A 13,299-nucleotide genomic window follows, 5' to 3' on the forward strand; every position below is an offset into this window, starting at 1 on the left:
TATCTGGCATCTACATTAATCTTATTGCAACACCAAGTTAAGACCATTCTGTTTTCCCCGCCATTTCCATCTATTCCAGCTTGAAACTGTTACTGTTTGTTTTTATGCAGTGCCCATGTGCTTTATGGTGAGATATATTTTAATGGATGTATTTTTACATTCCATTCCTTTTATGAGCTGCCAGGAAAACTTGATTATGAGCAGCCTCTAACATGATAAATAAGCAGAACAGCAACAGAATAAGGCAAGAGAGTAAGGGCTGCCCCCTCCCTCAACAACATATTTATGTGCTGAAAGCATATTTTACTCCTATCTCCTTTGGGAGCTACTATTAAAACGAGAATTATAGAAATAATAAATAGTATACTATATTACTATTCATTTGTTTTCCATTTTATGTTCTCTGTAGGTTCGGGCAGACAAAATCTCCCTTGCTTCCAAAGGACCATGCCAAAACATAGATACTAAACGAGCAACACAAGTAAGAATATATAAGCACGCTAACTGAGCTTTGAAATAACCATTTAAAAATTATTCACAATATTACTGAAACTGTGAGAGAGATTTGCTGTATTTTAAGCCAGAATTTCTGTGAAAGGGCAGGTTTCCTAGTATTTGCTACTCAGCTGCTCCTTCTTGCCTGCTAAGCAAAGTGTGACCATACACGGTTTGTTTATTAATGACATGGAAACTCCTACAAAGCCCAGAGGTAGACGTGAAGTCAGAGTGTAAAATCAGAGTTTCTGACTTCTATTCTGAGTGGGAGAAAAACACCAGGTATTTTGACTGGCACATTAGAAAAGACTTCTGCACTTGATTAAGGCACTCTTGTGGGCAAGATGATTCCACAGGCACCATCAAGGAGCCCCAGTATATTTGTAAAAGTTAAATCAGAATCCTCAGAATTTCATATCAGATTGAGCTCTCCTATACACAATCCATTTCATGTGGCAACATCTTCACAAGCTCCATAAACAGGGAGCCTCAAATGTAGATCAAGTTCATGTTGTGGCCTGCCAGTGGCCTGTGGAGCTGGCAGCAGATTCGAACAGTGAGAAGGTTGGGGAGGAACATGGGCCGGTCCTGGAGTCTGGGGAAGGCTCTGACAAGTATTCTCTGTCAGAGGCAGAGATGGGGCCAGGGCCATCTGACAGTTATCAGCTGCCCTCGGAGTAAGATTTCAGTGAGGCAGACGAACAGATGGAGTCCGTTCCCAGTGTGTGCATGCGCAGAGTTTCCAGACAAAGGGAACAGCTAAGGAACAAGGGCCGACTTGGGAGTAAAGCCACAGCTGGAGGGTGAATGGCCCCTCCCATAGGGAATAAAAGAGTAGCGAAAGGGGAGGGGCGTTTGCAGGAGACAATTAGTTCATTCCTGCATTCTTGCTGCATTTGAAAGTATTGCAGCATCTGAAAGATATCGGCCTGGCCACTCTTCAAGCCTGACAAAGGTCGGTAATTGTGAATTATCTTGAGAGACTGTGGGCTGGGATTTTGCTGGAGAGGAATTCACTGTAAATTAAATAAAAGGGGTTTATTGGAAAGAGGACTTGGCTTCCTACTGCTGGGGAAACCTAGATCAGAACAGTTCATTCTGCTGTTCTCCGATATGTAACACATGGGATGGAATTATTACAGCTTTCTGTATGGCCATGATGAATATCCTAGGAATATAGATAAGCAGCAACATGTCCCTCATTCCACCCTTTCGCATTGTATAAGACCTAAAACTATGACAAAATCAACTGCAATTCTCCAGCAAACCTACCAGATTGAATCTCTTGTGAGTTTGGAATCCACCTTTCCATATTCATCCACAAACACATCCATCTGTAAGTTGCCATCATTATCATGAGCTGAAGAATAGTTAGTGACGACTCTTCCAGGAATTCCTAGACACCTCAAAACTGTACAAATTAAAAAACAACCAAGAGTTTAAAACAAGATGACATTACAGGTTAAGCTGAAAATATATATATAATCTGTCCCAATTTCCCAACATGGTACCCTACAAGTTGTTTTTGGACAACTCAATACTTCTCAACAAGTTTTTGGAACTATAGTGCAATGTTCACATTAAAACCAAAGCCAGTTTGGTGTCGTGGTTAAGGCATCAGGCTAGAAACCAGGAGATTGTGAATTCCAGTCCTACCTAGGCACAAAGCCAACTGGCTGACCTTTGGCCAATTACTTTCTCTCAGCCCTAGGAAGCAGACAGTGGCAAGCCATTTCTGGAAAACCTTGTCAAGAAAACTGCAAGAACTTCTCCAGGCAGGCTCTGAGAATTGGATATGATTGAACGAAGGAAAAAGAAAAAAGAACCAGGGCAGCTAGCAGAAAACATTAATTCATTATCTGATGTAGTCTACCTCACTATCTCTATAGTATTGTACATGTCTATATGCAAGGACTATTGTTTGAACTGCGCTTTTATGCCACCTTTTCATCAAAGAATGATGCTCAGAGCAATGTATATTAGATCCTTATTAGCAGTGCTAGATTTGGGACTAACTGTAGATATCTAAGGCTTGGCTGGCCCCATAGGAATCTGTACTGCATTTGATAGTCTCTTCTTTGGTGCTCTCTTTGTTGGTTTATAGAGGAGCAAGTGGAGTGAGTCAGTTACCCAACCTTGTACTTGTATAAACTGATTGGCAGGAGACATAAGGTTTCAGGCAATCTTCTTTCCAGAGCTCTGCTAACAGGAATTAGGAGCCCTCAATTATATTCCCAAAGCATCCATTTCATTTGCATGATATATTTTTGTTTTAATTGTCAACTGCATCTACATCTTGAGGGGTGGAAAAGATAATACGTTAGCTGTCCTTAACAGGCTTACGGCTATGACCTATTGCTAATTTAAAGGGAAACGGGAAGAAAGTCTGATGAAATAGCTGCCACATTAAGGAGTGTGATACCGAAACCACACTGGAGCTCCTTAAAAAGCCTGCTAAGACCTTTGAGATTTGTTTTTGACAACCCTGCAGTAATTCATCTTTTGTAGCCTATGATGGCTACAGTGCTTCATGAAGAAGAGTAACACTGCACATTTATTTTAACGGTTTGATGACAAATCACCTGATACATCTACTAGCCCATTGCACTTATTGATTATGCTTAATACAAATGCCTTCCAACACTTCGAGCACACAAGCCCTCGGGGCTCATTGGAAATAATTCAACTGACAAGTTCAAGATTAATAGCTTTGCTCTTTCTTTTTTGGGATGCTTTAGCATATTTAATAGATGACTGTCCCCAATTTTTTCAATATGGTAACCTTGGAAAGCTAAATAATTGAGCTGGGAAAATGTCACATGCTTTAAAGAACTGAAAACTTAAAACCAGAACTAATTGATGTTGGATTGGCTTTCTAACCTGATGCTCCTCAGATGCATTGTGACCACAATTTCCAGAAATCCCATTTTGCAAATTGACAACATAACACATCTGGACAGCACAAAAGCAAAGGGGTGCCACCAAACTTATATAAAGTTTGCACTTTTCTGTTTTCTGCCATCAAGTTACATGCCTTCAGCTTCTATGTTTTCAACTTTCTGCCTACCTCTTTAAAGTATTTGCTTGCTGTTAGGCTGAGTGCCTAACAACAGGAAAGAGGTAAGAATCATGGCCTTTTTATTTGGTGGATTTACATGCTTCAGTTCTATTCTATTCAGTTCTATTCCCTCTTCTATTGAAATGGAAAGATGAATATATTCTATACCAGTCTTTCCCAGCCAATGAAAGTGCTGGCTGGAAACGCACACTGAAATCCATATATATATATATATGCTGGTTTTGTTGTATTCGGGTCTTTTCCCGTGTAAGGTTGAGATTGTCAATCTCAACCTTACACGGGAAAAGACCCGAATACAACAAAACCAGCATACCTACACCCGTGAAAATCTACGAAAATAAATATATATATATATATATATATATATATATATATATATATATATATATATATATATATATATATATATATATATATATATATATATATATGTAAGCAGTAACAGGCAGGAAAGGATTATTTAAGGCAAAGCAATTTTTCTTCCAGACATATCAAAGTAATTTGCATCTTCTTTTCTTACTTTCCAAAACACTTCATATAACGGTAGAAAAGTAAACAGAGTAGGATTGTTTTAAGAATCTTAAAACTGTTTAAAATCCATATTTGAACACATGGCTGGATTGTTATCTAAAAATATTTATGCAAATCCATTGAGAATGCCAATGGGAGTGTGTGTCTCCCACTGAATTAAATGGACTAATTCTTCATTTGACAATTGCACAATTTCACTGCAGAAGATTATTAGAGTATTATAGATTAGTTTTCATATGCAACTACAGGGGAGGGCACATTCGTCATATATATCTATATATAGTTATCTGGCAGCATCTATGAATACTGGCAAGAATACAATACAAGGGATACATATGCAGGCTGGAATTTTGCCAGCTGAGATAAAAACCAAGTGGGTATGGTTTTTATTGTATGTATCTTCCACATGAAGATGTATATATTTATATACAAAAATGTACATTCCAACATCTTCACTTTCAAAAATAAGTTGATGTCTGAAATCATTAGGTCTCTGTCATATCACTTTACAGAAACAAAGACAAAGATTTCCAGATTTTACCTCCTGAATTAGAATCAGTAGTTTACATATATTTATTCCGCAGGTAAAACTTCAATAGATTCAAATTCAAATTCAGAATAGAGCTGGAAGGTACCTTTGAGATCTTCTAGTCCAACCCCCTGCTCAAGCAGGAGACCCTATACCATTTCAGACAATTGGTTGTCCAATCTCTTCTTAGGAACCTCCATTGATGAAGCACTCACAACTTCTGAAGGCAAACTCTTCCACTGGCTAATTGTTCTCAGTGTTATGAAGTTTCTCCTTACTTTCAGGTTGCTTCTCTCCTTGATTAGTTTCCATCCATTGTTTCTTGTCTTGCCTTCTGTTACTTTGAAAAATAAGTTGACCCGCTCTTCTTTGTGGCAACCTCTCAAATACTGGAATACCTCTATCATGTCACCCTGAGTCTTAGACTATGGATGCAGATTGCTCCTCTCCTTATAACACTCTGTTACCCTCCAAATTGGCCCTGCTTAAAGGAACTCCAGGGACACAGAGGCTAAGACACTGAGCTTGTCTATCAGAAAGGTCCCATTACTTGTCCCAGCTTCTGCCCACCTACTGTAACAGTTTAAAATCATGTCAAATGCAAGTAGAAAAATAGAAACCATCTTTGGTGGGGAGGTTACAGTGTTCCGTGCGCCTTCGGCATCTAGTTATGCTGGCCACATGACCATGGAGACGTCTTCGGACAGCACTGGCTCTTCGGCTTTGAAACGGAGATGAGCATCACCGCCTAGAGTCAGGAACAACTAGCACATATGTGCAAGGGGAACTTTTACATTTAAAGGAACTCCAGAATATTGAATTGCTACAGAAAGAAATTATGGAAATCCTGCTCTGCATAGCATAATATGGTAGGTAGAACACAATCCTTTAGGTGGGGAAAGCCAATGTATATGACCCATAGCCCAGGCAGGTAGTTACATCTTTCTATTCTTTTATGAGCACTAGAGTACTAGATTTAATTTTGAGGGAGGTAATTGGTTAATATTTTAGCTAGCTTGCTAGCTGGCCTTAATGAAGCGATTCTCTCTTAGATTTGTATTTATAATATTCATTTTAAATTTATCTGAGTGAGGCACTGAACATGATACATAGTATCATACATAGTACTACATAGTATATGAAAAACAGATGGAGTGGTTTTATTTAATGATGGAATAAAAATGGTTTTTGTCTACATTTTGACATGAACTTTTGCAGTTCTCATTTCCTGAACAATTATTAATTGGAGCACATTTATGTTACCAAATATGTACTACTCCAGATTTTAAGACATTCAGGAGAATATACTAAAGCAGTGGTAGTCAACTTGGTCCCTACCGCCCACTAGTGGGCGCTCCAGCTTTCATGGTGGGCGGTAGGGCTTTGCTGTAACTCTGCTTTATAAATTTTATAAAGTGAAGTTACTTCCCTACTTTATAAATCACCATTATTGTGGAACCGGTGGGCAGTTAGAAAATTTTACTACTAACAGAGATACAAAAGTGTGCAGTAGGTATAAAAAGGTTGACTACCCCTGTACTAAAGTAATAACTAGCTACAAACAGGCATTAACATGGAAAGAGGGCAGGCCAGTAGCTGACTTCCATCCTTCACAGGTTTAAATCCAATCTAGGAAGAGTGAAAGAGGCCCTCTAATCCAGAGTTGTGGAACTATGGCCCCTTTATGACTTGTGGACTTCAACTCCCAGAACTCCCATGCAGACTCAGGAATTCTGGTAATTGAAGTCGACAAGTCAAAAAAGGGCCATAGTCCCACCCACCCACCCCCGCTGCTCTAACCCTAAGATCCTCTTCTTCAGTGGAAGTCAGTTGATGATAAAAAATAATAATACTATCTATTATCCAGAATTTACTATTTGAAGGAAATGCTATTCGGGCATCTGTTGCCAAGAACCAACTCTGTCTGTGGATTAGAGAGTGGAAATGTGATGTGGTCCATGACCTGTAGAATTTCATCTCTGATATGCTGTCAATTTTGAGCGTACAAAATTGCAAAACTACATTTGCGTGGTCAGGACAGTATAAATGCACTGCTGGTATACTGTTCATCCTCTTGCCTATTGGCGTGTGGATTATCTAGGGCAGGGGTGTCCAAACTTGGAAACTTTAAGACTTGTGGACTTCAACTCCCAGAATTCCCCAGCCAGCATGGCTGGCTGGGGAATTCTGGGAGTTGAAGTCCACAAGTCTTAAAGTTCCCAAGTTTGGACACCCCTGATCTAGGGTATTTGTGGGACAGGGGGAAGTTTCCTTATCATGGAATTTTCAATATTCATGCTGACTCAAGTTTGCAGACTCAAAGGCATCTCAGAATTTAAGGGCCCCTGATCTGTCCTAACTAGTATCTGACTTGCTTTTTTTAAAAAAACAATCAAGGTGAGGTTGATACTCTGTTCAGGTAAAGCAGACACTTTGAAAGTACAGGAACTCTGTGCGGTTTCATCATGAAGAGATCATTCCCTGGTCAGGGTTGGATTGGCAATCAGTTCTTCCTGTCAGATTATGTCTAATAGATAGAACTGAGGGTTTGTTTAACACCTCAGCTGTTGACATTGCAATCTTCGGAATAAGGTGCCAAGAAGTTGCTGATGCCACCCACTCCAAGAAAGCAGTTGTTGGATATTGCATAATTCAATAACATGCTTAACCAGGGAGAACAAACAGAAATTAAAACCCAGACAAAGCACATTAGTAAATCTAAATTAGACTTGGGGTTTAAGGTTCAGGGTGGGATGGATGAAGTTGCCCTCCCTCTAAAAAAATATGGCCACAGTTCAAAGACAGAAGCAACCTGGAATTAAGGGCAAACTTCCTAACAGTGAGAACAATTTACCAGTGGAACAACTTGCCGTCATAAGTAATGCACGTTTCATAACTGGAGGTTTTTAAGAAGGAAACCCTGTGAACAGTTACTTGTCTGAAATGGTACTATAGCAGCGATGGCGAACCTTTTTTGGCTCGTGTGCCACAAGTGGGGGGAGCGCAGGGGGGTCGTGTGCGGGCGTGCCGGACCCATAATGCAATGTGCGACCACCACCCCCAGTGCGCATGCGCACACAACAGGTGCAACCCCCCCCCATTTTACATGCTTTTTTCATTCTCCCCAGGCTCCAGAGGCTTTATAGCAGCCTCGGGAGGGGGAAAAGAGCATCCACCCCCCGAGGCTTCAGGGACCGTCCGGAGGCTTCCCTGACGCATTTGGAACGCTTAAAACGACCCTCCGAGCAAACCGGAAGTCACTTGTGGATTGCTCGGAGGGTCGTTTTAAGCGTTCTGAAGGCTTCAGGGAAGCCTCCGGATGGTCCCTGAAGCCTCCGGAGGGCCTCTGGAGCCTGGGGAAGGCGAAAAATGCCTTTAAAAAAGGGTGAAATCAGCTGGCCAACTGACAGGGCAGTGCCTCGGGTGCTCTGACAAATGGCTCCATGTGCCACCTGTGGCACGCGTGCCATAGGTTCGCCATCACTGTACTATAGGGTCTGCAGCTTGAGCAGGGGGTGGGATTAGAAGACATCCAAGGTTCCTTTCAGCTCTATTCTGATTGATTGATTCTAAACTCTTGCTGGATATGCAGATGATGTCTGGGTAGCAAAGAATGTCTTTCTAACATTACAGCTAGTGTCAAGAAAAAACAGTTGGATTTTGATGACAGTGAACTATGTCTTCGCACATTCTATTTTGACAATTCCACATACTGTACTTTACACCTTCATCCTTGAAATATATCCTGAATTTTAAATTGGTACAACTTATTGGCAACTAGGCTGATACAAGGTGAGGAATTATTGGGTGCCTGCATTGAAGCACCTTACTTATGGCTAAATGTTTGGTGGGCAAAATTTAATATCAACATCTATTTTTTTTACTAGTGATTATTTGGCAATCAATGAAATTTTAAAATTTGAATTGGTTTAGGAGCTGAGTATCTGTTGGAATACCAAGATTATGAACATGTCTAGTCATCAAATCCTGCAAAAGATGTACCTTATAAAACCGTGTATATGTATGTATGTATCAGTGGTGGGTTTCAAATTTTTTTGGAACCTACTCTGTGGGTGTGGCCTCCTTTGTGGGAGTGGCTTGCCGGCCATGTGACCTGGTGGGAGTGGCTTGGCAGTCATGTGACCAGGTGGGCATGGCTAACTTGGAAAATGTGGTGAAACTCACTTAACGATGCTCTTGCTTAGCAACCAAAATTTTGGGCTCAATTGTGGTCATAAGTTCTTTTTCTTTCTTTCTTTCATCTCTCTCTCCCACTTTCTTTTTTTCTTTTTCTTTTTCTCTCTCTCTCTGGCTCTTTCTCTCTCTCTCCCTCTCTCCCTCTCTGTCTCCCTCTGTCATTTTCTCTGGGTGTCTATCTGTCTGTCTCTCTCTCTGTATCTCTGTCTCTCTCTCCTCCTTCCCCCATCTCTGTCACTCTGTGTGTGTATGTCTGTCTGTCTCTCACTCACTCTGTGTGTGTGTGTGTGTCTGTCTGTCTCTGTCTCTCCCTCTGTCTCTCTCCCCTCCCTTCCTCTCTCTCTGTCACTCTGTGTATGTGGGTGTGTCTGTCTCTCACTCATTCACTTAATCACTCACTCTGTGTGTGTCTCTCTATCTTTCTCTCCCTCCCTCCCCCTCTCTGTCTCTGTGTGTGTGTGTGTGTGTCTGTCAGTCTCTCTGATTCCCTCCCTCACTCCCTCTCTCTGTCTGTCTGTCTGTCTCACTCACACACACACACTGTGGTCACCTTGTTGAGTGTTCCAATCACATTTGAAACACTCAACAACTGGCTTGCATTTATGGTATTTTGCAGCATTCTGCAGTCATAGGACCAAAATATATGCTTTTAACCATATATTTTGGTCCTATGACTGCAGAATGCTGCAAAATACCATAAATGCAGGCCAGTTGTTGAGTGTTTCAAATGTGATTGGAACACTCAACAAGGTGACCACAGTGTGTGTGTGTGTGTGAGTGAGACAGACAGACAGAGAGAGAGAGGAACAGAGAGGGAGTGAGAGAGGGAATCAGAGAGAGACTGACAGAGTCTGACAGAATCAGAGAGGTACTTTTAACTACCTGGCAGCGGCGTTTTTCCTTGGGGGGCTCCTCAGAACATCCTAAGACTTCGGAGGGAAGCCTCCAGCCCGGAGCAGGAGCAAAGCCCCTTTTCCAACAGGCCTTTCCTCGCTTGGAGGGCTTTGGAGGGAAGCTTCTGCATAAGCCCGGCCGAGTGACAACAAGTTCCCACCGTTACGAAGCCTCGGAGGCTGTAATTTTCTGAGCTGTGCGCGCGCGCCTGTTTTCCACGGCGTGGAGCAGCAGCGAGGCTCTGCGAGGCGAGCGATGATTGCGGAGGCCGTCAACGGTCCCCCCTCGCGTTCCTCGTCTTCCCGGATGGCATCCTGAGTCATTGCCGGCCTCGCTGCTGCTCCACGCCGTGGAAAACAGGCGCGCGCGCACAGCTCAGAAAATTACAGCCTCCGAGACTTCGTAACGGCGGGAACTTGTTGTCACTCGGCCGGGCTTATGCAGAAGCTTCCCTCCGAAGCGTTCTGAGCCTCGGAGGCTGTAATTTTCTGAGCTGTGCGCGCGCGCCTGTTTTCCACGGCGTGGAGCAGCAGCGAGGCTCTGCGAGGCGAGCGATGATTGCGGAGGCCGTCAACGGTCCCCCCTCGCGTTCCTCGTCTTCCCGGATGGCATCCTGAGTCATTGCCGGCCTCGCTGCTGCTCCACGCCGTGGAAAACAGGCGCGCGCGCACAGCTCAGAAAATTACAGCCTCCGAGACTTCGTAACGGCGGGAACTTGTTGTCACTCGGCCGGGCTTATGCAGAAGCTTCCCTCCGAAGCGTTCTGAGCCTCGGAGGCTGTAATTTTCTGAGCTGTGCGCGCGCGCCTGTTTTCCACGGCGTGGAGCAGCAGCGAGGCTCTGCGAGGCGAGCGATGATTGCGGAGGCCGTCAACGGTCCCCCCTCGCGTTCCTCGTCTTCCCGGATGGCATCCTGAGTCATTGCCGGCCTCGCTGCTGCTCCACGCCGTGGAAAACAGGCGCGCGCGCACAGCTCAGAAAATTACAGCCTCCGAGACTTCGTAACGGCGGGAACTTGTTGTCACTCGGCCGGGCTTATGCAGAAGCTTCCCTCCGAAGCGTTCTGAGCCTCGGAGGCTGTAATTTTCTGAGCTGTGCGCGCGCGCCTGTTTTCCACGGCGTGGAGCAGCAGCGAGGCTCTGCGAGGCGAGCGATGATTGCGGAGGCCGTCAACGGTCCCCCCTCGCGTTCCTCGTCTTCCCGGATGGCATCCTGAGTCATTGCCGGCCTCGCTGCTGCTCCACGCCGTGGAAAACAGGCGCTCGCGCACAGCTCAGAAAATTACAGCCTCCGAGACTTCGTAACGGCGGGAACTTGTTGTCACTCACCCGGGCTTCTGCAGAAGCTTCCCTCCAAAGCCCTCCAAGCGAGGAAAGGCCAGTTGGGAAACGGGCCAGAAGACAAGGAACAGCAGTGGCGGCGGGGAGTCAGCCCCGATGCAAAAAAAACGCCAAGGGGGCGGGGCCGAAAATTACTTCCGGGTTCATTCTTCAACCGGTTCGCACGATCCGGTGCGATCCGGTAGAAACCCACCACTGGTATGTATGTTAAAATCCCACAGCTTGAAGATGGCAGGTGAGATCCTGCCGAAACGTTGCAAAGACAATCTCAACCTTACACGGGAAAAGACCCGAATACAACAAAACCAGTATATATATATATACCATTTTTGTGATATATATATATATATATATATATATATATATATATATATATATATATATATATATATATATATATATATCACAAAAATGGCTGTGCATACCCTTATGGAGGCTTTCAGAGAGTTCCTGGGGCCTGGGGAGGGGCCATTTTTGCCCCAAGCCCCCAGCAGCACTCTATAAGCCTCCATAAGGCTATGCATGCAATTTTGTTTGACAAAAAATGAGTCCATTTTTGCAAAAAATAGACCATTTTTTGCTCGTTTTTGCCCCCCCTCCCCCAGGAGCATTTTGCAAGCTCCCCCAAGGCTATTCATGCCTTTTTTAAGGGACAATTTTTCACCAAAAACGGGCCGTTTTTCGGAGGTTTGCAGAGTGCAAAAACTTTTTTTCCCCTTTTGGAAAGCTCTTTAACTCATTGATGAGAATTGCATCGATCAAGTGCTATGCCAGCAGAAACAAAGTCTTTGTTGCTGTAGATTGTCAGTGATTTCCTTCTTCAGCACATGGATAAATACACCTGGAAAAATCTCCCTCCCTACCTACTCTCCCTCTCCCTCCCTCCCTACTGTATTTCTCTCTCTGGGTCTCTCTCTCTCTATCCCTCTATCTACCTACCTACTCTCTCTCCCTAACTATCTATTGTATTTCTCTCTCTCTCCCCCTCTATCTACTTACATACCTACCTACCTACTCCCTCCCTCTCCCTACCTATCTATTTCTCTCTCTCTTTCTCTCTCTCTCTCTCTTCCTCCATCTACCTATGTACCTACCTACCCTCTCTCTCTCTCTCCCTCCCTATCTACTGTATTTCTCTCTCTCTCTCTCTCTCTCTTCATCTCCCTCCCTCCCTCCCTCCCTATTCTTTCTCTCTTCCTACCTATCTACTGTATTTCTCTCTCTATATATATATCCCTTTATCTACCTACCTACCTACCTACTTAACGACTCTCTCTCTCCCTACCTACCTACTGTATTTCTCTCTCTTTCACTCCCTCTCTATCCCTCTATCTACCTACCTACTTTTTAAAAAAATTGCCTCTTCAAAACCTTGGTGCGTCTTATACTCCGGTGCATCTTATCCTTTGAAAAATACAGTAAGAGCTGTGGTGGTGCAGTGGTTACACTGCAGTACTGCAGGCTACTTCTGCTGCCTGCCTGCAATTTGGCAGTTCAAATCTCACCAGGCTCAAGGTTGACTCAGCCTTCCAACCTTCTGAAGGAGGAGGATCCATATTGCTTGGGGACAATATGCTGATTCTGTAAACTGCTTAGAGAGGACTGTAAAACAGTATATAAGCACTGTCAAGAGGTATATAAGCCTAAGTGCTATTGCTATTATAGTACTTTCTGTGTGTCAAAAGTTCAATTCTCTCTCCTGTATGAGAGTTCCCTATATAATTCCTAGTTTATAAAATGCACTTCCTCTGTATTTAGGAAATTTGTAAAGAAATATTTTCCCGCTGGACTTTTAATTCTTTATTTTAAGGGGCTTTTATACTTTTTGTATTTTAATCAAGGGTAAGCAGCTATTGGTACATATTTGAGCAGAGATCAATCCATCAATAAAGCATAAAATGTACTTATGTTGAAGTAACTTGGAAAACATGGGAAAATGTAATTCTGATATGTAGGAACGAAGACACGTACAATAGAACAAACTATTGGGAAAGAAGAAAAGTAGAAATGGGGCTGGTGTTTTGTTTTGTTTTTTGTTTTGGTTAATCCAAGCTTAGCGTGCACTACAATTCTAGTAGTATAATGTGTATTAAGTAAATTAATCTTTAACAGGCATAAGGAACTTGTAAACCCTACAAATTATGACTTCCATCATCCCCCGTCATTGGCATATTTCTGAAGCTGCCAGAAGTTACAGTTCAGCAACATCTAGAAGATTCCAGATCCTCAGCTCTG

General features: G+C 43.2%; 1 protein-coding gene and 1 long non-coding RNA gene across 3 annotated transcripts in view; both read right to left on the reverse strand.

Annotated features, from left to right (window-relative positions):
• Positions 1 to 13,299, reverse strand: part of LOC309391197 — a 330,437-nt gene that overhangs the window by 231,849 nt on the left and 85,289 nt on the right. The gene's annotated exons all lie outside the window — the stretch shown is intronic.
• F13A1 (coagulation factor XIII A chain) overlaps positions 1 to 13,299 on the reverse strand; it is a 129,232-nt gene that overhangs the window by 40,758 nt on the left and 75,175 nt on the right. For both annotated transcript variants that reach the window (XR_014175241.1, XM_081951380.1), the window contains exon 8: positions 1,768 to 1,906. Coding sequence is in view for 1 of the 2 variants with exons in the window: in XM_081951380.1 (XP_081807506.1) it covers positions 1,768 to 1,906 (139 nt within the window). In the remaining variant the exon portion in view is untranslated. The remainder of the gene's footprint in view (positions 1 to 1,767; positions 1,907 to 13,299) is intronic.

The sequence above is a fragment of the Natrix helvetica genome, assembly GCF_964273705.1.
Source record: "Natrix helvetica genome assembly, chromosome: 4".
Lineage (NCBI taxonomy): Eukaryota > Metazoa > Chordata > Lepidosauria > Squamata > Natricidae > Natrix > Natrix helvetica.